Below are 26,427 nucleotides of genomic sequence, written 5' to 3' on the forward strand. Positions count from 1 at the left end.
AAATAGAAGGTATTTAGGCCTAGCAAGACTAATAAAGTCACATGCAAACTGCATAATAAATTATACCTGGAGAGGCTTGGGATTTTGATCAACCGGAACGATAAGAATCACGATTTCAGATTCAATGCTGAAGTATCCAAAGACATCACACTGTGGCACAGAAACATGCAGGCGGATTTTTTGAAGTATTTCAAGTACCGTGATTGGCTTTTTATTGGTTATCTGGAAGAAGATTAAAATCTCTGTAACACTTATGGCATTTTACAAAATTGTGCTTCTCCATTAACTAAGCTAGAGTTAGTAACAAGCTAAGGAATATAATACATTTTTCAACTGAAAAGAGACATTTCTCACGTGGTAAGCACACTTTTCTGAAACTTCCAAACATGATAAAACAAAACCAGGTAGCTGGGAAGTGGTAACTAGCACAATGTTAAAAGCGGTCATGTGCACATCATTGTAGGCAATCATGGGGTAAGTGGCCATCTGCTTTCCCTTCGTGTTGCAGACATCTTAACATTTGAGTCCTGCAATCTAGTGGCTCCAGTTGTATACATAGTACTTTATACATACAGGAGCTTCAGTTATAGAATAAAATAAGTAGGGGCATAGGAAGCTGCCTTATACTGAGTCAGACCATTGTTGTGATCCATCTAGCTCCAGGGTTTCACTGAGCTACAACCACCCAAGGTCACCCAAGCTGTTATCCACCCAAGCTGTTATCTGAATATTTGTCCCCCATTCCCTGCCTTTCCCCACCCCCATGCACAATTATATATTCCTCTGAATACCTACACATACATAATTATGTGCTGGATTGCAGCCATAATAATTTAACACTTTCATAAGGAAGCCTAGGCTTACTTACCCTGGCAAAGATATCCAGTTTTTCTTTATCGTACAAGACCCTCAGCATTCCTGCATACAGAGGACAGCAAGCTCCTGCACAATAAACCCACACACCGAGTGAATGAGACTGAGACTTATAAAAGGCATGTATGACTTTATGGTTCACACTATATGTGAGATGTACAAATGCCACAAGAACGTAAGAACCCTGCTGGATCAGGCTGAAGGACCATCTATCCAGCCTTCTGTTTTCAATAGTGACCAGCCAGCTGCTTCTGAGACTCTCATATGCAAGGCATGGAAGCAGCAGCTTTCTCTGTTGCTGCCCACCAGCTGATATGCAGCAGCACCTTTCATTATCAGACTGCTGCCAAATTGCTCTTGAACCTTGGGGTTTACACAGCAGTAGATGTTACTGTAACAAGACAACAATCCCCAGATTTCTTTTTGCGTTTCTTCCACGATAAAAAAAACAACCTAGGAAGCACTGCTTGCACACACAAACTTCCCAAAGTCATAAATGGACAATGTATTACTGTGGATATACTTAAGAGTCTATCAGTAACTGGATATACCAAATCGTCTATCAGTAATTCTAATACACGTATGCCAAGTGTAAAACTGTGTTCTTTTTCAAAACGGCACAACCAAGTATCTATGAATATCTTTCAAATGCTCTTAAACTTCAACTAAATATCCATATCCGCATTCTCACCTGGTGGGATAATAGGTTTATATCCAGTTGCTGAAAGATGAGGACATGTAACAGACACACATTCTCCTTGATAATTGTAGTCAGAAAGGACTCCTACAGCTTGGCAAGGTCCACTGTAATCTACAGCCACACGATCGGAATAGGCAGCACAAACATTGCTGTAGGTTTCACCATTATGGCCGCATACCAAATCTACTGATTTGCAGAAGGACTGGGGAAAAAAGGAACCCAGCAGAAAACAACACCAGTATAGATTTAGAATTCCTTGCAAATTTCTGAAACTGACAACACTTGTTGCTAATACAATTAAACTACACAATTCTCCTCCAACGTTGGTTAGACACTGGGGAAATGGGCAAGATGTACCCACTAATTTATGTAGCAGCTCTAATTCTTTTCAGAGTACCACAGGCTTCCATTTAGATATCCAATCTAAATATTTTCTTAGTCCCCCCCCACACACCCCAATGGCCCAGTTGTATCTAAGAGCTAGGCAATGTTTGAATATAGCAGATTCAGTGTCACGTAAAACTGACATCAACATGCAGCACAGAAGGAATTTCATGAGCAAAAATACTTGCCACCCCAGTTATCAGTGTCATTTTGATTCAGAGAAGGTTCCCCCCCCCCTTTTGTGCTTTAAACTCCCATCCTTCACTCAATCTTTCACCAATCTTCTTGAAAATTTCAGGGTATGTAAAACCACGGTATGTAAAACCAGCATTTCTTTCTGGCACAGCAAGATTGGTGAAAAATGTTCCATTTTATGAACGTTAGAATGACCCACTCCACAATTACAGCTTCATTTATTTATTTATTTATTTATTTACATTTATATACCGCCCCACAGCCGAAGCTCTCTGGGCGGTTCACAAAAGCTAAAAACAGTAAACATTAAAAATATACAAAATTTAAAAACCATCAGAGACATAAAAACAACAGTATAAAAACAGCAGCATACATTTAAAACAACAGTTCTGGGGTCCATTAAAAAACAAACTTAGTGTTCAATGCCTTTAAATGCCTGGGAGAAGAGGAAAGTCTTGACCTGGCGCCTGAAAGATAACAATGTTGGCGCCAGGCGAGCCTCATTGGGGAGATCATTCCACAGTCGGGGGGGCCACCACCGAAAAGGCCCTCTCCCTTATAATGGTGGAATGCTGAATCTACTCACCATCTATAACTACATGGACACTGCAGTGTCCATGTAATGAGGTAAAACCAATATCCTACACTTGACACACACACACGCTGTTCAGCATCTTAAGAGCTTCTGACAAACATATTCCTCCTGACAGTACTAAATGAAAGTACATTTATTCCTGCCTCAAAAACATATTTTATATATTCAAGGATGGGTTCACAAAATCTTATATAAGTTTTGTAGTCTTATGGTGGCTATTCATGTGCATTAAGGTATTATCCTGTCCGACATTCAGAAGTCGTACAAATCAAGATTCCTAGACCCAGGTTGGCTTGCAAACTAACTATATTATGAACCATTACAAAACCAGGAAGCATGTGGACAGGTGCCAGGAGGTGACTTCATTAAGTCACAGTGGTGGAAAACGCAATCATGTAAAACAAAGACTCCACCACTGAAATCTTCAGGCTCTCATTTTCTTGGCTGGCTCTGCATAATTTTACAATTCCTTCTCTACTTATGTAGGATGTGTGAATGCCAACAGTTCACAATATTTCAAATTTAAAACAGAGGCTGAATAAAGCACCGACTGGGAATAAAGCCTCAAATTATGATGGAAAGAAAGGGGGGGGAGTCTAAAAATCTTCCTAACATACTAAATTGCATTCAACTGCAGATTGCCAACCATCTTTCTCTTAGGTAGAATGAACTCTTTCACACATTAAAAATGAGCAGACCACAGTATGCAAAAGTGCTCATCTTCGTTTAGCACTGTGAGAACACACTGCAGGGAACCAAAATTGGCCCTTGAACCAACGCACCGCCATGTTAAAAGAAATTCAAACAGTAATAAAAGTAAAGCCTCATAGAGAAAGCAGACAAGATACCAACATGATGTATCTCATGCTCGGCTGTACAGAGTGCTAAGAAAGAATAGTAATAATAATAAAAATCCTCCCGACATATACAAAACTAGCATGTCCAAGAAGCATTTTATGTGGGGGATGGTATATTCAAGCAACAGTTAACATCAGGTTTATCTTCTCTCTTAAAATCCTTTTAGTCATCAGTACTGTAAAACATGTTTAGATTGGATATCTAAATGGAAGGCTCTGGTACTCTGAAAAGAATTAGAACTGCTACATAAATTAGTGGGTACACTTTATCTGCAATATAGAAATGTGAGAGGCAAACTCACCTTTTCTGAATATGTGTATATGCTGGGCTAATTACACCCCCTCCAGTGTGTACAATTGGTTAAAAACCAGGTTTGCCCTTCACATTGTATCAGGTACACCATAAGTATATACAACATACATGTATGTCCCTGTTATTTTTTGCATATAATCTTTGGTCTAATCTGAGTAAGAAATATGAAGAGAAAAATCTTGCATATTGCCACAGTACTTTATCATCTAATGTTTTACCAAATCTGAATTAAGATGGAGGGTTTGGGGAATCAGTTCATTGGGGAATCAGCCTTACAGGGACTGTGCCATCATCTGTGGTGACTAGCAATTCAGGTAACACAGTCCAAACCAGTGCCTATAGAATGAATCACCCTGCCTGGAGTGTTCAGGTTCTCCCACTTGTTTAAATTTCACATAGGGGAAACTAGACCTGTGAAGAACGAATGAACGAGACAGAGGGAGAGGGAGAGAATGATTTTGACTGTGTCTGTCTTAGCAGTGGAACAATAAATACCACAAGGAAGTATTTTGAAAGATTACTCCATACCTGACATGGACCTTTGTAGGATACACTTTTTCCTTTTTGGTGCAGAGAACAGAGATTGCTATATTCTATATTGTCTGTGTCACAAACAGGATCTTTCAACTGGTCACCACAACTGAATTGTCTGGGCACACATTCATACTGGTTGCATCCAAACTTCTCAAAATTGGTTAAGCAAACCTGTGGCTTTGGTATGCATCTGATGAAATAATATTTTCATATTTATGTTATTGCTTCCAAAAAACAAAAAACAAAAAACAGATTGAGTTAATTTCATAACAAGGAAAACTAACTCTGGCTTCAAAGAGAATTGTAGAAAATACATATGCCAAAAATATCTCTGTATCAAGCTGCATTACAAACACTTAACAGATGCAAGTGCAGTAGAAAAAGACATCCTTAACCTTGGAATTTTTCCTGGTTTTGGAGAGATGAGGAAGTTATGACCACATTCAGATACAACAATAAGTCAGGGTTCCAGAGAATCCTGGCTTATTGTTGCATCAAAACACAGCCTACATATAAAATTATGTCCCACCTTCAGGAATCAGGACGACTGGGCTGAAAAGCCACATCTTGTGAGGTGAGCCCTCTCCCTCCTCTCCCAAGATGGCAGAGCTATTAGCAATAGCAAATTCTCCTTGTATACAGGAAGCTTATAGATATGGAAGTCAAAAAGCTGCTAACCAATCCCCTATGCCCAAATAGTCAATGAAATCTAACGCTTGAGGACTGGAGTACCCTTCTCCCAAAAGTTATCTCATTTTGTGGCAAATTGCTGTTGATTTTTTAAAAAATGTGAAATTACCACCAAGCAATACCTTGGCAAAGACATTAGTTATATCCAGGGTGAGGAACCTTTTTCAGCCCAAGGGCAGCATCCCCTCCTGACTAACCGACAGGAGCTTTGTGCCAGTGATAGGAGAAGCCAAAAGCAAAGCAGGTGAGACAAGAGCTGGCAGTGGACAGAGTCACCTGACTTACACAGACACCATAGCAACTGTGTCAAACTGCATCACAAACACCAGAAACACTGTGTCAAGCTACGTCACAAACACTAGAAACTCACAAAGCTGGACAGTGGGGGAAGAGATTGTATGGAGGGGAGCTTTCCCTGGGATCTCCATTTCCCCCACTGCTCAGTTGTTTCCCAATTGGGAAACACAGTACACTAGCAATTCAGGAACATTGTGATCTCTTTCTGAATTGACAGCTTGCTTGGATTCCTCTCCATGCGCTAAGAAAGGGGAGATAGGGAAGACCTTGCATGAAAGGAACCAGAGAGACCTTGGGGCATTCATGAAGCAGAATGGAGTTCTGGGGTATGAGCTACCCTTAGTCCTTTCATATGGGGAGAGGAGAAATGGAATCCTTTTCTAGCCCCTCAATATTAAGAGTGGTCATACTTAGTCCCTGCTTCCTTTCTCTGGCTGCAAGAACAGTAGGAGGAAGCCACCTGAAGAGCTCTTGTGCCTGTCATGGTGGCAAGACAGAATAGCTGTATGAACGGGCTATGGCCTTTTGAAAACTTGTAATGAAATGCAGCTTTAGGCTATGTCACAAAGACTATGTCCTTGGATTTGTGAGAGCCACCACGTGTATACTAGATCCTTGCCCTTCCTGGCTTATAAAAGCTGCCAGAGGAGGACTGGCCGAGTGGGTTGGTGGAGTGATCAATGCCTCCCTTCGCCAAGGTAGGGTGCCAGCCTGCTTGAAGGAGGCAGTGGTAAGACCCACACTGAAAAAGCCCTCCTTGACCCCCACAATATTGGATAACTACCGTCCAGTCTCCAACATCCCATTTTTGGGCAAGGTATTGGAACGTGTGGTGGCCTCCCAACTCCAGGGATTCCTGGATGAGACAGATTATCTAGATCCATTTTAATCTGGCTTCAGGCCTGGTTACAGGACAGAAACAGCTTTGGTCGCCTTGGTGGATGACCTTCGCCGGGAACTGGACAGGGGGAGTGTGTCCCTGCTGGTTCTGCTGGACCTCTCAGCGGTGTTCGATACCATCGACCATGGTATCCTTCTGGGCTGCCTTGCTGGGATGGGACTTGGAGGCACTGTTTTACAGTGGCTCCATTCCTTCCTGGATGGACGGACCCAGAAGGTGGTGCTGGGGGACTCCTGTTTGAATCCTTGGCCGTTGGCCTGTGGAGTCCCTCAGGGCTCTGTTTTGTCCCCCATGCTATTTAACATATACATGAAACCATTGGAAGAGGTTATCCGGAGTTGTGGGGTGCGGTGCCACCAGTACGCTGATGACACCCAACTCTACTACTCCTTTCCACCCAATTCCAAGGAAGCAGATTCTGTGCTAAACCGCTGTTTGTTGGCAGTAATGGATTGGATGAGGGCAAACAAATTGAAGCTTAATCCAGATAAGACAGAGGTGCTCCTGGTCAGTCAAAAGGCAGATCAGGGAATAGGGATTCAGCTTGTGTTGGATGGGGTTACACTCCCCCTGAAGACACAGGTCCGCAGCTTGGGTGTACTTCTGGATTCAGCCTGAGCCTGGATGCCCAGGTTTCAGCGGTGGCCAGGAGTGCATTTGCACAGTTAAAGCTAGTGCGCCAGCTGCGCCCGCTCCTAGAGATGTCAGACCTGGCCAGTGACACATGCCTTAGTTACATCCCGAATGGATTACTGTAACGCTCTCTACGTGGGGCTGCCTTTGAAGAGGGTTCGGAAACTCCAGCTGGTTCAAAGAGCTGCAGCCACATTGTTGACCAGGGCTGGTTACAGGGACCATACAACTCCCCTGTTAAAACAGCTCCACTGGCTTCCAGTCTGTTTTCAGGCACAATTCAAAGTACTGGTTATGACCTATAAAGCCCTATATGGCTCGGGTCCAGGTTATCTGAAAGACCGTATTCTCCCTTATGAGCCTGCCCGTGCTTTGAGATCTTCTGGAGAAGCCCTTCTTTCAGTCCCACCATCTTCACAGGCGCGCTTGGTGGGAACATGGGAGAGGGCCTTCTCGGTGGCTGTTCCAGTGCTTTGGAAAGCTCTTCCCGGGGAAGCTAGGCTGGCTCCCTCCTTGATGGGCTTTCGGAAGCAGGCTAAAACTTGTTTGTTCCAACAGGCCTTTGGAGAATGATCTGGTCCTCCATCTATGTTTAAGGTCTTGTAAAATTGTCGCGTGTTTTAAATGTTTCATGTTTTAATATTGTATTTTTAAAAAAATTAATTTTAATTTTTGTACATTTTTTTCCAACGCTTAAAATGTATATATTTTAAATTCTGTAAGGCCGCCTTGAGGCCTAGTATTGGGCAAAAGGCGGGATACAAATAAATATCATCATCATCATCATCATCATCATCATCATCATCATCAATCTCTCCCTTTAGTACCAGGGGCAGGATTGGATTTGGAGGCTGCCTGACTGGTCCAAACCTCAATGGGAGTAGAGTAACAACTTGTTCTTCTGGAACACTTGCAGGCCATATGTCCTGTACTCAAATTCCACTTGCCCATGGCACCTAACTGGCACAAGCCCCCAGCCATGTGTACCATTAAAGGAGTACTTGGGGGGGGGGGGTTGCACAGTTGCTCAGGGCACGATTCCCCTTGCCCTTTCCATGCAACTTGGTATGAAGGGTGTAAGGAATTGAGAAAGCTGGAAGAAGTGGCTGCCCAGATTTTCTATAGTCTGAAGATGCTGTCTTCTTTCCTCTGGCATTTTTTCCACAGAGCTCCTGAAGAGCAGTGCAGAAATCTTAGTTACCACTAAGGCATTTGTTAAAGCCTGGTTTTAAAAGATCTTTCCAGTGACTTTTGCTTTCAGAATCCAAGTTTCAATAAAAAGCAGGTATGACACAAAATAAATGCAAATCTTTATATAACTTACATTGATACAGTGATCAGCTCTAACCCATTCTTGTCTATTATTAGAAAATTGTGTAGAACCTAATTTTCATAAGCAGAAAATCTGTAAACTAGAAGTACCTCCCCCAGCCCTGCACAGGTTCTTAAATATTTACCTCTGATTTTTAATACAGGGATTAGGGTTGCAAGGATCCTTGGATATGCAGGATCCAAATTCAAATTGATTGTCCTCTAGTCCAACACAACGTGCTATACATGCGCTTGGATAGGTGCGTCCATTCTGCCCACACACTGGGACAAACTGATCAGCACAGTTACACGGTAATCCTGAAAGAGTTAAACCCTTGTTAGGATCCTGCAAGTTCACAAAGTGGCTGGAATTTTGAGGCTTATGTCCCTAATGCAAGCCTGAAATGAAGACCACAATCCAGCATAGAGCTGAAACCCACTGAAATCAAAGCACACTTAACTCTGTGTTGAGAGCACAGAGCTTCTTTTAGAAATATGTTACAACAGATTCCTAAAATACTTATAATTCATTTCTCCTTAGAATTGTGTGTTTGGCTTTTTGCATTTAACTATGAATTGGATGCCACATGGAATCTCAGAAAAGCCGCTGAATTTACTTTAACTTCATCCTACTGAAACCCCAAAAAAATCAGGCCAGAGAGAACGGCCCACTAAACTTATTGCATTTTTCTTAATATTTCTATAACAAAAAATGTTAACATTACTTATGACTTGAAAATGCTACCTGTAAACATGTGACGCTCATCATCTGAGCTGTATTCATTCAGACACTGACGAGCGGAGCATATCAAATGCCCAGCAAAACAAGAACAGACATTGCAATCTATATTAAAAGATGTTCCATGGCCTTAAAATAAAAAGAAAGACATTAATGTGTATATTGTATTTCAAAATGCAACTATGTATAAATTCATGCATTATGGCTATGAAATACTGGCCTTGCAGACAAATAAAATAATGTTTATGTTTTTATAGCTGTCTCAGTCAAACACCCATGCTTGCCATAAAAGGAATGTATCAAGATTTAAATATTCATCCACTTCTTTCATTTGGGAAGAAAACTCTTTAATACTCTTTATCTGTATTGTTGTTTTAGACAGCTTACTCTCTTTTCATTTTTACTTTAGATGAAAAACTATCAAATTACTAGTAAATTCTGATAAAAATAGACTGATATAAAGCAAGCTAAGCAAAAGTAAATAGTATGTACCAGACTAATTTGTTCTTTAAATGGAACATTTCTGTGTAAGGACACATGGAATCATAGGCTTAGTTTCTTGATATGGAATTAGTCTTCATACCATGTGGCTTTTCAGAGCATAATAACCTGTGATAGGACTTACTTTTTCTTTGACCTCCAACAATACATGACTTTTGGAGGTCAACACAGTGCATTTCCATGCAGTTTTCTAGCAGTCCACTCTGGCCACATGTGCAAATTTTATAGCAACCGACATCTGCAGAGGATGGAACCTGGATGAGTGTACCTTGGCGGACAATAAAATCGGAAGCTTCACCCAACTTGCAGCCTATGTAAATGAGAGAAGTGTTACTGAATTATATGCAAGTATGTTCCATAAATGCACTTATTTATTTAGAGCATCTTGATCATGTTCCTCAGCCAAAAAAGTTCCTGGGACAGCTTACAAATAATCAATAAAAGAAGACAGTTCCTACCCACAGACATACAATCTAGAAGACATGACACCCAGGGAAAAAGGAACAGGGAGGGAAGGTGACGGAGTAACTCTTCCACCAGGTTGGTGAAATGACCCTGCTTCCCCTTTCATCTCCCTCATTACAGCCTCCTGGAATGGCTGTTGGGGGAGACAGCGAAGAGAAGAGGAGTCTTCATGAGGGAGGCATTTCCGCAGGGTTGGTGGAATAGCCCCGCTTCCCACTCTTGATGTTTAAGCACATATAGAACAACAACAAAGGTGGCACATTCACAAAATTACTTCAGGCACTGTTTATCCATCAGCAGTTTACTTTAGTTTTGAAAGTCTACAGAAAACCAGATACAGCCTTTTTCTTTGTAGAAAGATGTGTTTAATAGCAAGAACTGTAAATACGATTTCCCTTTTGAAATTATACCAGCATTTTTATAAAACTGTAAAAATAATTACGATGACTTACCCTGCACGCAAGAATAAGGAAGACAGGGTTCCCCAGGCTGACATCCTTTTCTGTTCACTTCACACAACTGATTGGCCGCACAAGGATTTGGATTACAGGGGTGTGTAACATCCTCCACAATGTTACCTAGAGTACTTGGACCTGAATAACAACAAAGAGTAGGTAGAGTTCACTGATAATGCTTCAGAAGGAACCGTTTGATTTTTTTGAGACAGCATGCCATTTTATTTAGAAACCCAACCTGTTTTTATCATAGAAGTAAGGTTGGGCCAAAAATGTAAGAAACTAAGCTTTCAGAATAAAATAGACCAAGTTTGGGGGGAATGAAAGGGGCACATGAGAAATTATTTCCCCTCTTTTGTTTTTCTTTATTACAGCTGCCTGTATTTTGTGGCAGTAGTAGAAATAGCAATGGCGTGGCTGCTATTTTCCTTTACAATGCTCCTACACAATACTAGTAGCATGTGGGAGAGAGTTCTGTGGGAAAATGGCAGGCCCCCACCAACAGCCACAATTTTTTTCTCAAACATTCCCCCCGCAAATAATCAAAACAGCCAATTTCATCTCCCAGAAGGGTGGGGGTGGGGGTGGGGGTGTCAACTCAGTACTTTTAACAATTTCATGCATTAGTTGATTTCTATTGCCAAATAGTCTTTTCCAAGTTATTCTAGTATGTCTAGTATTGCCAAATAGTATTTTCCTGGTTATTCTTTTACTCTACAAAAAGGAAGGAACAACATAGTATCTGCGTTATACTTAAACGGTAGCATTGTGCTCTTATTTTTTCAACTATAAGATTATTACTAATTTGTTGGAGGCAGAAGGGAAAAAAGGGGGTACTATTTTAAAAGTAGGTTTTTAAAAAACAAACATAAATTCAAGGTATTAAAATGGAGCTGGTCTCATTCCACAAAAATTCCTACATTTCTTTTTTAAAGCTGGGGAGTGCAATCCTATTGCCCCTAGACAGAGAGATCCATCAGACGAGCATTTTATTGCATGCTTGTTACTGGGCACTCACGGATTTTCACGGGTCCCTCTCATGACGTCGTCTGCCTCCCACACACCTCCTGCCCCTTCTAGCTTTCTTTGCGCCACAAAAAAACCCCACCCCAGTAAGTCCAAATTATTTTAAAGACAGAAGTTGCCGCTATCTCCTGCTGTGTGCAGGAGAAGAAGCGTGATCAAAATGGGCCACTCAATGGGCCACGTCCATGTTGTTTACTTACTCTTTCAAAAGAGGAAGTAATGAGGGACAAACATGCAAATGGAGAAGCGACAGTAAGTAAACACGATTTTCCCCTGTGTGATGACGCTCAGAGTCTGCAGAGCCAAAGTATAGTTCAAGTTCCCACATCCGAGGAATCTTTTTATCTGATCCAAGTGAGGTGGTGGAAGTGCTAAACCAGTGCTTGGCTGCAGTAATGAGCTTAATAGTCAATAATCTGAAGCTCAATACATTCATTTCAGCAGCCTTTTTTAGATGTAATTTAGTAGAAAAGCAAACAGAAATCTGAAATAAATTATTTGCTGCACCAGATGAATGCCCATTTCAGTTTGTAAGCCTATAGTAATATTTGGGAAGGAAACAGTATGTGAAAATGATTACCTCTTTTTGAAGCTATTCATGGCCAATTTCCTCCTAATTGCTGCTGTTTCAATGCCATATATTTTTCTTAGGGTCCCCCTTTCTATAGTGATCCCAGTCAGCTGTGAATCATAATGATGGCACTATTCTACGTATCTAACTAGATTTGAAAAGCATCTGGTTGCATGAGCAATGCTAGCTAATAAGGGGTCATGTAATAAACATGATAAGAACATAAGAAGAGCCATGGTTCCATCTAATCCATCATTCTGTTTACACAGTGGCCAACCAACTGTTGACCAGGAACCCAGCACCCTCCCACTCATGTTCTCCAGCAACTGGTGTAACATAGGCTTAATTCCTCCGCTACCGGACGTAGCAGATAGCTGTCAGTACATAGCGGCAACTAGTAGCCAATGACAGCCTTCTCCTCCAGAAATTTATCTAACCCGCCTTTTAAAGCCATCCAAACTAGTGGCCATCACTACATCTTGTGGTAGCGGATTCCACAGTTCAACTATACACTGTGTGAAGAAGTACCTCCTTTCATCTGTCCTGAATCCGCCTTGAGGCCCAGCATTGGGCAAAAGGCGGGATACAAATAAATATAATAATATAAATATAATAATAATAATCTCTCACCAGTCAGCTTCATGGGATGACGCTGGGGTCTAGTATTTTGAGAGAGGGAGAAAAATGTCTCCCTAGCCACATTCTCCACACCATATATAATTTTGTCTCCCCTTACCCTCTCTTTTTCCCCAAGATAAACAATCCCAGCTGTTGGAGCCTTCCCTCATAGGGGAGACATTCCATCAGGTTATATTTGAAGCTGGGATTTTTTGCCCCAACGTACATCACTTTACACTTGCTTTCATTGAACCACATTTGCTCCTTGGATGCCCGTTCTCCCAGTTTAGAGAGATCCTTTTGTTTTAACCATCCTAAATAATTTGCTGTTATCTGCAAATTTGGCCACTGCACTGCTCACACATAATTCCAGGTCATTTATGAACAGGTTAAAAAGCATTAGTCCTAATATCCATATGGGAACCCACTATTTACTTTCCTCTATTCAGAGAATTTACTGTTTATTCCTATTCTCTCTTTCTGTTATTTAACCAGTTACTGATCCATAAAAGGACCGCTCCTCCTATTCCATGACTGCTAAGTTTGCTCAGGAGTCTATGGTGAGGGACTTTTATGAAAAGCCTTTTGGAAGTCCAAGTAAACAATGTCTACCAGACTTCCCCTGTCTATGTCTTTATTGACACTCTCAAAGAACTCTAAAGGTGAGTGAGACAGGACTTACCTCTGGCTGATGCTATACAGCCAATACATAGCAATATACAGGTTAGTGCTTCCTTAATAGGTAAAACGTTTCTGTTCCCTCTCACGGGAATTCATAAAAAACTGTGAAAATGGGAGACACCTTTGAATGCTAGTAATAAAAAGGGTTCTAACGATTCCTCCCCCTCACATCTTGATTCAGCCATAGAAATATGCTACTTTTTAGCGATACTGAAAAATATTTTTAAAAATATTTTTTCTAATTCTTCAATACTTACGAATATATGTATCTAGGGGTATGCAAGTTTCCAAATCATCTGTTGGAGATAAAAGTTCACAAATGCTTTCAGCCATGTGCCCTTCAGGAAATCTGTTTAAGTCTCCACATTTCTTGAGAATTTCCACACAGTCTGATCTTCAGGAAAATAAAGTATTTACACATTATGTACCGGCACAATACTTGGAACTAAAAAGAAAAATGCATTTGCATAAAAACATAATTTCTCCTAATAAATACACAGCCCTGAAAACAGGTATTATTGACTATATAAAAAATAAGGGAGATATACATCTCATATTAATTCCTATAAATAGCATTACAAATGTATATAATATAGTTTATTTTTAGTTGGGCCATCTTTATTTCATATTTGCAAGAAGCTCCCCAAATGAATGAATTTCCTAGCTCAGATTATATATTCTGGGATGAAATCACAACCTATAAAGGCACAAACCTATGGAATGCGCCCTGGGTACTTCTAAAGCCTCCATACTCAGAAGCTTATGTGTACCCAATGCAGAACAGAAAGCGCCTTGCACCTCCCGCTCTGCATTTTAGCTAGACAGGTGATTTCACCAGTCCAGCAGAGGCTTTGGGGAGGGGGAGATTGGGGACCTCACAGCCCCACATTCCTCCCTGCTCCGCCCCTGGGAATGCCTCCTTTTCCCCACCTTCACGTTCCGTTTTGCGAGTGCGGAGAGGTAGCTGGCATGGTTCTCTCTGCACTAGGTATGAGGGGGAGGGGAGGGGAGCACAGTTCCCTGGCTACGAGCTCAGAGACAGGAAGCTGAACAATCCCATGTTCCCCCAGACCCTGTCTATAGGGCATAGGATTGCTCTGTAAGCATCTTGCACTCCCGTCTCCGTTCCATGAAAAAAAAAGGTGCCCGCAACGTCCCTCCTAACTTCCGGGATGTCACACTGCCAATTGGATGCTGGGGGAGGTTCCCAGAAGCCAGAAAGCCTGGGATCCTCCCCTCCAAGTACCAGAAAACCAGTAGGTACAGACATGCCCAAAGAAAAGCTACTACAGCTGAAAGTTAAAAACCTGCTTACTTGCAAATGATGCTTCCTCTAGATTTACTGTGACAAGGTTTAATCTGCAATGAACAAGCAATTGCCTTCCACATTTCTGGTTGACATGTTTTAATATCAAGAACAGGAATATTTATAAATGGCATCTTAATGCTTCCTTTCTCCCAGAGTTTCATGTCATTCATTGCTCCTTGGTCTGATTGGGCATTGCAGCTCCTGAAGAGTTCGGTTGGCCTTCATGGGAAAATGCAATATAGAGTTATATTGAAAGGAAGAAAAAGTGCTTTTGAATAGAACACCACTATTTGCACTTTTGTAGATACATGATGCAAAACAAAGCCTGGCATTCTATAGGGAAATGAGTCATAAGAATGTAATGAATCTACTGGAAAACTTATTATGCTTAGAAAAAGGACACTAAATTAAACATGTTTAGCCCTCTAATTTAATTAATTTCAATAATGTAATTGCATTGGTGGAGAAGAAAGTTGATGACCAAAACATAGAATCTCTACTTTAGAACAATCTGGCAGGAACACAGACAGTTAATGAGGGAGATGAAAGCAGTAACTAGAAGTTTAAATAAAGAATTGAATAAAATAAAGTATGGAAAAAATTAAGCAAGAAATTCAGAAAAAAAATCTGAAATTATGTGGAATTTCAAAAAGGATTAGAAAGAAGCAGTCTAGTGAAATTTCTGGCAGCACAATAGTTAAATTCATACAATTACATAATGTATAGTTGGTATGGAATCATCATATAGAACTGTGTCAATTCAGGCTCACAGATCAGGACTTCCTAGAGATATGTATCAATCTGCTTGTCAAAGAGATGGTGAATTACAAATATTGGGCAGTTGAGAAGTTAACTATTAGAGGTCATCAAGTAAAAATATTGGCAGATATACATCCAGACATCTTGACAAAGTGAAGGCAATTTAAACGTCTAACACAAGTCAGGAATACAAAAATCAAGTATACCTGGCGTACCCCATTTAAACTATATATTATATAGGTGAATAGATTACAATTTGGACTACTGAAGAAGCACACTAGATTGAGAGCAATCCAAAATCTGTTGCATTTTATCTAATAGTGGCATGGCCAACGCAGTGGCTGGGGAGCAGGAAAATCGTGGGGCAGGTTCAGTATCAAATTAACTCTAGGAGCCAGTATTGCAGAAGGTGAAAGTCTTCTTCTTCTTCCATAGTGAAAGTCATTTTGGTCTCAGTCTTCCTAAATACAGGAAGCACTCTAGACCGCCCCAGAGACAGCGCAACTTTTGGGTCTGTGACTCGCTTATGGTACTGACGCTGTCTGGGGCACAAACATCTGGTCACTCATATTCAGTGCTAATGTTGCTAGGGCTGGAACATCTGGAACCTGAAAGGACAGTGGAGTATCCAAGTCCAGGAGTGACATGGCCAGCAGCTGTATAGAGCATAGGATGATTGCAGCTGCCGGGGATGATCTACCAATGCCAAATCCATGGCCTGGAGTGCCTGCTCCCAGAAGAGGGCTCGAAGTCTGGAGGACCAGTTCCTACAGGTCTGCCATGTAAAGTTCTGGCAATGAGGGCAAGAATCAGTGAGATGGCCCTTTCTGAGGCAGAGGTGATACCAGGCATGCCTGTCAATTAGGGCAATTTGGCCCCACACCTAAAGCACTTTCTAAAGGCTGCCTTCAAAGTCAAAGGCCAAGAGGCAAAAAAGTTAAAACATGAACAAAGAAAAGGCTAAAGTGAAAGGAAAAAGAACACAACAGAAAGACAACAAAGGAGAGAGAATTAATACCAAAGAAAACAAATATACAACTCAGTTCATCTCAAGGATAAACGCTAAGATAGAGAATGCTCCTCACAATACTACTGCTGTGGTAGTCATAAAGGAATTGGATGTGTTCTGACAACACAATAGTCAATGGTGGGTTAATAGTCAACTCCACGTTGGTTATCAAGGGGGTACTCCTCACACAACATGATTATAATCAACTGTGGTGTGGATTAAGGCCAGCATTAAGTCAACTACATGTTTGATTAACACAGCCTCAGCCCCCCTCCCCCACTTAGTCCTCCCGCTGGTATCCCATCAGCCATTGTGAATTCTGCTGGCTGGACTAGAGTCAACCTCTCAGTAAGGGAGTGTCTACTGAAATACAGTACATAGAAGGAGCAGTAGCCATCAATTAGTATTGCTGGGAAATGGACATGGTTTAGAGCAAGGATGGGAAACTTATGGCCTTCCAGATATTTTGGCCTACAATTCCCATAAGCCGTAGCCAGAATTAGAATCATAGAATAGTGGAGTTGGAAGGAGCTAATTAGGCCATCAAGTTCAACCCCCTGCTCAATGCAGGAATCCACCTTAAAGCATACCTGACAGATGGTTGCCCACTTGCATCTTGAATGCCTCTAGTGTGGGAGAGCCCACTACTTCCCTAGTTAATTGGTTCCATTGTCATACTCCTCTAACAGTCAGGACATTTTTAATCAATATTGAAGGATTACAAGAGTTGTAGGCCAAAACATCTGGAAGGCCATATGTTGCCCCCATCCCATCCGTGTTTATAAATTATTGGGGTATGCATTGCAGAAACAGAAGACTGGACAGGAATTTATTCATCAAAGTGGTTTAATCTGCAATCTGAATAACATTTTTTTGTATTAATGTTTTATTTAGATTAAAATAATAATGACAGCAATAATAATGTAAAATAGCCCCTGAAAAACTAAAAGAAATACTTAATCAGAAATGATGGCATGGTGCAAAATACATAGTTATCCAAACTCCATGATATTTTGATGTATACATGCAATTCTCAATCTCAAGGAATGCACAGAATGCACAAGGAGTTAGGAGGCTCTGGAGTTGGGAAAGGAACCAACTCTCTCTGCCCAACGCCCAAGATAGTGTCCTTCAGCATTCCTTTTAAACCACCCATGAAAGGGAAAAAACCCTTTAATTCCTACAAGCCCGAGCAGCCATATCAGCTTCTACTAATTATACATTTCACTCAAAGACAATACATTCTTATAAAATATTGAGTGTACCTTTCCTACCTGTTATTAAAATTAGTGCAGTAAGTAAGATTTCTACAGCCCAGCTGACAAGGTTCACGTACATCTGCTAAACAGGTCAACATGGAAACTTCGACTGGGTTATACTCACAAAAACGATCAAATTCTTGCCAGCTCTGTGTATTGCCCCAGCTGCTGCTATAAAGTTTAGTGCATAAATCTCTATCGAAATAAGGGAATAAAATAAAAATGAAACCTTTTGCAAGTTTGGATAACAATGTTTAGGATACAACTCTTAACATTTAGTGCCCAAAATATGGTTTTCCTATATTGGAGAGGAGAACATATGCACGCTACAGAAGATGCATACATGAAGGAATGTGTGAAGACTTTTAACACATATGTATGAGAAGTCATATCCAAAAGGCGAAGAAATTTTGAAATATGATTTTCAGAGAGAGGTTGTGACCACTCTTTTACATACTTTGTAGGGAGTTACGTTCCACTGAACACAGGGGGCCTTACATCTGAGTAAACATGCTTATTCATACTTCTTTCTTGTTATATCAGGCAATATATAAATGAAAGATCCTGTTATAATTCTTCCTGGGTTACTGAATGTATTTGATGAAGTTTTAAATCTTCTACAGAAAAAAAAGGTTGACTAGACACTGGAAACTTAGTAGAGCACCATATCAGGAGAGAGAGAAAAAGGTTAAGTTGTGGGAACTGAAAAATTAACCCCCATCTGATGTTTAACAGATAGTACTCTGAATTTTGGCAATTTAATGTCAACTTGCAGTGGGCAATTGACTTTTGGAATAATCATTATCAATATTTACAAACATCTTCTTACATATTGTCAGTTCCTTAACAGAGAAGACACAACATACATGGAATGTACTGTTTTACTTCCTGCTTACCACTGGTTTATAATTTCTATTTTTAAAAAATAAAAATAAAATTGGTGAATTTAGGGATTACAACTCAAGTTCTCTCACATAAAACACAACAAGCTATCACTTTTTTGAACTGCATGAAAAAGGGCGTGTGTTTGCACAACTAATTTCATTATCCTGAAAATAATTTTATAGGTGACATTGGCTCATTTCACACAAGAACATGGGAAAGGACCAAGACATCCTCCCAACACACACTATTGCATATTCACCCTCAGAAAACATCCACCGCCCAGAGAGCTTGTGAACTGCCCAGAGAGCTTCGGCTATTGGGCGGTATAAAAATTTAATAAATAAATAAATAAACTTTCTGATAGTGTAAGATACACAAGCAAAACAAATAAATGAGTGGCATTGCAAAATAGAAGGCTGGAAATGAAAAAGCAAGTTTTTCCTTAGCAAGAGCCTGTAGGAGGTAGAAAGAGAGGAAAATATACTGACCTACATATGGAAGTATTTGCTTTGGAACAACAGTGCAACTTAGCACCATCCATGCCCGTTGAAGGTGGAGGATGCAGAGTGACTCCAGGGTGAACAGATCTTGAGCTCTCCAAGAAGCATTGCCAGAGAGGATCCTGTGGAAGAGGCATCGTTTTACAGCTTTCAATAAGTCCATCCACAATTTCAAGTTCTGTTTTCATTGACATCAGGATCCTTTTACAAGCTGTTTGGCAGGCATAATCTTCTGCTCTATCACAGCAGTATAAACCTAAACAGCAAAGAAAACATACACACTGTTACCTATAATCTAATTGCCACTATCAAATCATCACATTTTTTAAAAAAAATACAGTGCAATAAACTAAAACCAATAGAAACATACAAAGGAATTGTCACTATAGCAAGTGAGAGCATTGGTCCATTGAGCTCAGCACCGTCTACATTGACTGGGAGCAGTTCTCAATGGGTTCATCCCCAGTCCTGCCTCAAGATGCCAGGGCCTGAACGTGGGACCCTTGCATGCAAAGCATGTGCTCTACTGCTCAGCTACAAACCTTATGAGAATCAGGTTATTTATTTCCTTTAATTTTATAAGTGGATACACAGAATTATAGGGATAAAGAACCATGCAATCCAATACATGAATTAATAGATCACAATGCTTATACAATAGATAACCTTATTGCAAGGGTGGGCAATGTGTCTCTCTCCAAATGTTCTTGGACCACAGCTGTCAGCATAACCAACAACATCTAGAGCCACAAGTTCCCACCCCAACCTAATTGTATACTGCCATAATATTTGTCATTGACATTTTTTGTGCTAAACTCCCCCCCCCCATACTTACTATCTGTTGAGTTTCTCATTGGATAGGATTGTGTATAGTTGTTCACACAATGAATTAATTGTGGGCTAACAGAGGCGCAGTAATTTTCAACAGCTTTTATTTGGGAAGGACCTGGAGAAGAGTCTGTTCGAAAGATTGCTTGGCAATATTCCCGGCAGTTTGTGTGATGAACAGCATAACTGCAACAAACTGATCCCACTGGGAAAGGGCAGGGAGACAGGGGGTGGAAACAGAAGCAAGACAATGCATGATAAAGAAGACTTTATTAGTGGTGAAAGAGATACAGAAATATGCCTATGTTCTATAGCAGAGCAATTTGCCTTAGGTCGAGGGCCACACAGGGCATTGGATGGGTGGCTGGGAGCTGCACAAGCGCGCGCACACACACACACCACAGAACCTCCCATGCAACCATGCCTCATCACACACCCTTAACCATCCTCATGTCCCACCCATCCCCAAATCCTACTACAGATCCCTGGGGTGTGGAGACTTTAATCTCACTCCCATCTCAGCAATACTATCCTGATTCTCCAAGGACAGAGGGTGTGCAAGGAGTTATCCCTGTACAGGCTCTTTCCCTGGGGTGCTACAGAAATTTGGTGGCACAAAGGAGCACCCATGGGGAGGGGCACATGTAGCCCACAGGCAGCATGTTGCTCACTCCTGTTCTATAGCAATGTTATATATAGCTGACTTGAATGTAAATACAGCTGGTTGTAAACTTGTATTTGGCCAAAACGTTCTGCGATGTATACATAAAACATATTACATTTCCCCTGAATATCAATCTAGTCAGCTGCACAGCTGAGCAGTTGTGAAATGGATATATGTTATACCAGTTCCTTACAAAAATTATGAAAAACAACCTTTCAAAAAAAGAGGTAAAGGAAGTGAAGAGAATGATGGAAATGTTAATTAGGATATAACATTTAAAAAGGAATACTTACTTTCATTTCTGTTTATGCAACTAAAAAGGGCATTCTAAAAACAAAAACAAAAAGCATCATCAAACAGCTAGTAACAAAACAACAAAAAACCCTAAGGAATGGAAAGTATGATAGACAATAGAATCTAAATGAGCAGTACCTACACACACATAAAATTGCATGAAGAGTTGAAATACTATACAATTAATAAACAAGAAAATTTCCTTAAAATCTTTTCCACATCTAAAGTCTATAGTTAAGTTCTTTTATCTTCCCAGTGGCCAAAACAGTCCATCTCTGTTAAGGGACTGGTTTTCTCTGATTGGAGATTTTAGACCTATATTTAAGACCTTCATGAACTACCATTAAGGTAAGAAACAATGCAATAGGAATGAGAGCTACATTGAGATAAATCAGAGGAAAGGGGCATATAATTTTCGAAGAGAAGCTAAAAAGGTATTTGTAAAAAACCTCCTTTGCTGCCTGCAAAGAACAGGCTAAAGTCCAGAGCTGAGATTGAGTAAATTAAATATAAAATAAGCATTTCTGAAAATATTCTTTGACTTTCCAATTTTTTCAGCAATTATTTTAAATTTTCTTAGTTCAGAATCATACTGCCACACTTACGCACTTTAGACAACAAAAAATGGTTGAATATGCTGCAAAAGTCTTGAAAGTAGTCTAGGCTGTGACTGAAGGAAGCTTTCTAGTTTAATGTAAAGGGTGAATTACCATTTGAGATGGTTTAATGCTTCCCAGTTGTTGTTTAGGGAGGTGGCTTGAAAATAGTCATAGAAATGCACTTTTGTAAAGGGTGAATTACCATTTGAGATGCCATCCCTTGACATTTCAAAAAACATGACCATTCTTCAGGGATTTCCATCTCACATCTGATAATTTAAACATTATTTGCAGCCATTTTCTCATCAATTCCCTAAACAGTTTTTAAGAACCCAATATGAAAAAGGAATATAGGAAAGCTGACGTTGCTGCACATTGTACTCTGTGCTGCATCATTCTGATACATTGCAGCCTATTCAATTACTGGTTTAACTTAGTTTCAATGAATGAAGCCAGGCTCCCAAAGAAGTGTCTTCTCGAGCAGATGGCTAAAACCTTGGAAACTTCCTGGCTTTATAAATTTACAAAGATATTACCAAGTTATGGTTTCAGTCTGCCGGCAATCAGCATTTCTAATTCTAACATAAGAAATGCTGTTAAACTTAGGAATTCAGATATTAGAAGTCAGAGTGATATAGCTGCAGTGTCAAATTCAAGGGCCATGAAATGGCTAGCCAGATCTAAATTCCATTTTAAAGAAGAAAAATATCTGTCCTTTGATATGAAACGAGTCCATCGAGTAGCTTTTACTCGGCTTCGTTTCAAGCTGATGGATACAATGATGTTACAGGGCAGATTCCAACGAAAGATAGACTATGCGTATGTGGCAATCTTGAAATTGAAGACCTAGCTCATTATCTACTTGAATGTTGTTTATATTCAAAATGTAGAGAATACTACCTATCTATGTTTTTAATACGCATGAGAAATTGGACAGCGAAGGATAAATTGTTCTTTCTCCTTCGTGGTTCTAGTTATTATGTGACCCAGATTGTTGCCCTTTTTGCTCTTAAAGCAGCCAGTATAAGGAAAAAGAACTAGAAAATTGGCCTAATAAATAGATTTTATTAAAAGTCATTACACACAAGGGGTTGTATTAGTCATAAATAATATATTATATAAGAATTGTACATTGTTTTATCATTTTAAATTTTAATTTTAATTAATGCCTGTCTGTGTTTAATGATGATGTGATTTTTTATTTTTGAAATGGTCGGGAGACTTATTCAATAAAGCTTCATTCATTCACTGTACTCTATGCTGCATCTTTCTGATACCACCTAGTAACCCAACTCTCCCAATTTAGTTGCAAGTTCCCTTCCAATGACTAAATAAGGCTCAGGGTGTGTAATATTAAGTAGGAATTTTAGGGGCTGTCAAAATGTTGCATTTTACTGATGTGCTTAGTTTTGTGCAACTGAAAGATACCTTTATAGCCTGATAATTGGCAGGTTATGATTAAATATCCTCCTACTTTCAATACTGTGTTTTCAGGCAGTTGTAATTTTCCTTTCTGTCATCCAGCAATCAGATATTAATTCCCAAAGGTTTCAAGAGGAGAAGCACCAGCAAAACGTTTTTAAAAGATAGCACAAATTACAAAGTTCTAAGAAAGAAAGCTAGGTCCATATTCTGCAGATCAGGTGTTGAGTTCAAAACTTCCTGCCTGTGATTAGAGTAACTCAAGGATGCATACTGTAGATGTCTGAAATTACCATCACAGCCTTGCTGTGGTCAGATCACTGGACCAAAGAAACAGCTAGCAACCAAAATGTCACATTTTTAAACTATTGTTTTTAATAGCAGGACAACAATCTGAAAACTCAGCCACTTCATCAGTTCATAACGTGCATTCTTAACACTCCAATAAGATATTAGAGCCAGGATCCAAAGAGCTTGGGCACATCCAGTAGAATTTGGGATTTTCAACAGTTCCCCTTACAAAATGCCACCCCACGAACTGCCGTTGAAAGTCTTCTCAGCTTCCAAAATGGTTTGCTGTATGTTTGTTGATCTGCTATTTGGGAAGCACAAACTAATAGCACAGTCTGTCTATCCACTTCTCTAAATAGACTAATTTGTACCCCAGCTCCCCACATCATTTCCGTTTTTACAATGCTCAGAATTTGGCTCAAAATGAGGAAAATCCATTAATGTTTTCTCGCATGCCAAAGTACTGCAAAGAAACATTGGTCCTGTTTTGGGGACTTTGCAGCATTTCTGTAGGGGCATGGTTGTGACATTTACTGCACTGTTTCTGAATGGGCATATCAGTGTAGCACAATTTTGCTACTCTGTGTCATTTCATTTCCTGTTGGTGTAGCACAAACACGCTTTCTCCCAGCCCCTTATTTTTTTATTTTCATGGCACAGTACTTGTGCACTTCTGGAGTTACCTCCTTTCAAAAATCCACATTTGCAAATTTCCACCACGGTCTTGCGCAATTCCTCCACATTAAAAAAAAAAAAAAAGATGTGTGCACAGGTGAACTGACTCACCTGAGTGCATGCCCACAGGGGGAGACAGACATGGGAGAAGGGAAATGGTAGCGGATGGGGTGGGATGGAGAAGAGGTGGCAGTGGGGAGGGACAAAAGTAGGGATAGGGATATGAGATTGCAATGCAGACCAGGAGGAAAACTTCAGCAGTGTGATAGATACCATGTAATTCCACTTTTAAAGAAAAAAACGGAACACAACAAGCTGCGCCCGCAAGGAGGCTATCGTGCAGCCAGACCCTTAAGAGTTGTACACCTGCAGTTTGTTCTGCCTTTGTTGTAGGTGTCCTAGTTATCTATGAAACTAGATACATAATTATAGAAAAGTACAACATTCCTTTTATGTTACAAGAATTAAACAGAAATAGTATTTTCATTCATAACATACCACACATGTGTTAATATTTACAATCAACCACCTTCTGTCCCCTTCCTCATCAAAGACCTCTATGATTCTCTAGCTCTACCCTATCAACAAGAATTCTGAGGTTACAGGACAATCTTTAGGACTTGGTGTACTGTTTCTCCTCCAGCACTCATCAAATCAGGTCTATAATTTCACACAGACAGATTATAAGGTTTCAGACTTACTTCTCTCTCAACGTCTATTTTTCAGATATAGGTGTTTTTTTTTAGTAGACAGAAGAGTACACCATGGGCATTCGAAAAAGCGACAACACACAACTCAGCCAGCAGGACTGTCAGGCAATTAAAGTTTTGCTATAAATATCTCTGCGACATGTTTCAAAAGCTGTATGTTATATGGAACAACTACAAAACAACTAAGGTTGACTTTGGATGTAGACGGAGGGCTCTTGCCAAATTAAGAGCTCTTCTTTCAACTGCATGTTAAGTTTTAACCCAGCCTCATTCGACTTTATGCCCTCCAGACGTTTTAAAGTACAGTTCCCAGCATTCCTGACCACTGAATATGCTGGCTGGGGCTGATGGGAATTGAAGTCCAAAACATCTGGTAGAGACGAGGCTGAGGAAGGCTGTTTTAGATTGTTACTGGAAACAATGAGACGTACACCCCACTGCATTTACGGGCATGGAGATAACACAAAAAGATACACAAGTGCCAAAGTTGCAAGCGAGCAAACCACACAATAAATAGGCACAGTTGTGACTTCATCACTTGTTTTCTTTTTGTGATTAGAGTGCCTCTCTATTGTTGCTCACGGAGTCAAACACCATAGATGCATATATATATATATATATATATATATATATATATATATATATCTCCCACCTTTTTTTCCTCTAGGAAGGAACCCAAGGTGGCTCACATGGTCCTCCTCTCCATATTATCCTCACAACAACCCTGTGAGGCAGGTTAGGCTGAGAGTCAGTGACTGGTCCAAAGTCACTCAGTGAGCTATGAGTGAGGCCGAGTGAGGACTACAATCCAGGTCTACCTAGTGCCAGTCCAACACGCTAACCATTACACCACACTGGCTCTCAAAGATTGTGGGACATGATGTGGTAGCTATACTTTGGGAGAATCACCCCCTTACCCCACCCCACCCCCACCCCCAAATATAGTAAACTGATTTGGTGTTTAGCATTGTAAAGATTTCACCATAAACTGTAAGCATGGAAGGATATTATAAAAGAAAAACACCAGCAGCTATTAAACTCAAATAATTCAGTTGTATGCTATTCTGTTTTGTAGTCTCTGAGCATCAAACATATGGGGGTGTACACCTGCACAGAGCCCCATTCAGGAAACTTCTGTACCTAAAGAGTTTTTGATAGGAACACATACATACACATCCCAGTGCTCATGTCCCTAGCAGTTCCCAGCTAGTCTTTCAATTCTCTTTTAACCACCATTGCAGTAGCGTAATAGGGAACTTCTCACATTGGTCGCTGTTCATAATACAAGTGCTGAGATGCATTTTTTCTTCTACTTTGTCTAGAACTTATTATTATTATTATTATTATTATTATTATTATTAGACAGTTTGGACCAAAAAATATTGTATATGGAGAACATTACATCTGCTTATATAAAGAAAAGATTGTGGCCTGCTTTTGTAACTTTACTCCACAACATTGATTTCATTCCTATCCTTGAAATCTTATGTTTTTGTTGATTGTCAGCTGAAAACATAGAAAGATGCTGAAATATAGTTTGGGAGAATCACCTTACCCCCCAAATCTGGTAAACTGAACTAGCGTTCAGCATTGTACAGATAAAATTCGCCAAAGCACTTAAGATTTAACTATAAATAATGGTATGTGGAAGAAAGACATGAAAATGAGAGAACATATTATTTTATAACTAATTATGCAAAACGCTAGTTTTATAATCTAAATATTTGCAATCATTCTCGAAAGAACTCCACTTATGGATATAAATGAAATATGACAAAATGATTCCAACAAAAACAGAGAAAAGAAGAAGAATTAGGAAAAGAAACTACGCTGTCATGAGCAATGATCACTATTTCACTCCCGTTTTTTAAAACTCTCTTACCT

General features: G+C 40.1%; 1 protein-coding gene across 1 annotated transcript in view; it reads right to left on the reverse strand.

Annotated features, from left to right (window-relative positions):
* Positions 1-26,427, reverse strand: part of RECK (reversion inducing cysteine rich protein with kazal motifs) — a 46,914-nt gene that overhangs the window by 4,844 nt on the left and 15,643 nt on the right. The window contains exons 7-20 of the mRNA XM_063124938.1: positions 20,846-20,879; positions 19,896-20,093; positions 19,049-19,316; positions 17,691-17,870; positions 14,655-14,867; positions 13,597-13,733; positions 10,441-10,581; positions 9,648-9,833; positions 9,029-9,151; positions 8,430-8,601; positions 4,446-4,641; positions 1,565-1,775; positions 869-942; positions 67-222 (exon numbers count right to left, since the gene is read on the reverse strand). Of these exons, the coding sequence (XP_062981008.1) occupies positions 67-222; positions 869-942; positions 1,565-1,775; positions 4,446-4,641; positions 8,430-8,601; positions 9,029-9,151; positions 9,648-9,833; positions 10,441-10,581; positions 13,597-13,733; positions 14,655-14,867; positions 17,691-17,870; positions 19,049-19,316; positions 19,896-20,093; positions 20,846-20,879 (2,289 nt within the window). The remainder of the gene's footprint in view (positions 1-66; positions 223-868; positions 943-1,564; positions 1,776-4,445; positions 4,642-8,429; positions 8,602-9,028; positions 9,152-9,647; positions 9,834-10,440; positions 10,582-13,596; positions 13,734-14,654; positions 14,868-17,690; positions 17,871-19,048; positions 19,317-19,895; positions 20,094-20,845; positions 20,880-26,427) is intronic.

The sequence above is a fragment of the Elgaria multicarinata genome, chromosome 1 (genome assembly GCF_023053635.1).
Source record: "Elgaria multicarinata webbii isolate HBS135686 ecotype San Diego chromosome 1, rElgMul1.1.pri, whole genome shotgun sequence".
Taxonomy (NCBI): domain Eukaryota; kingdom Metazoa; phylum Chordata; class Lepidosauria; order Squamata; family Anguidae; genus Elgaria; species Elgaria multicarinata.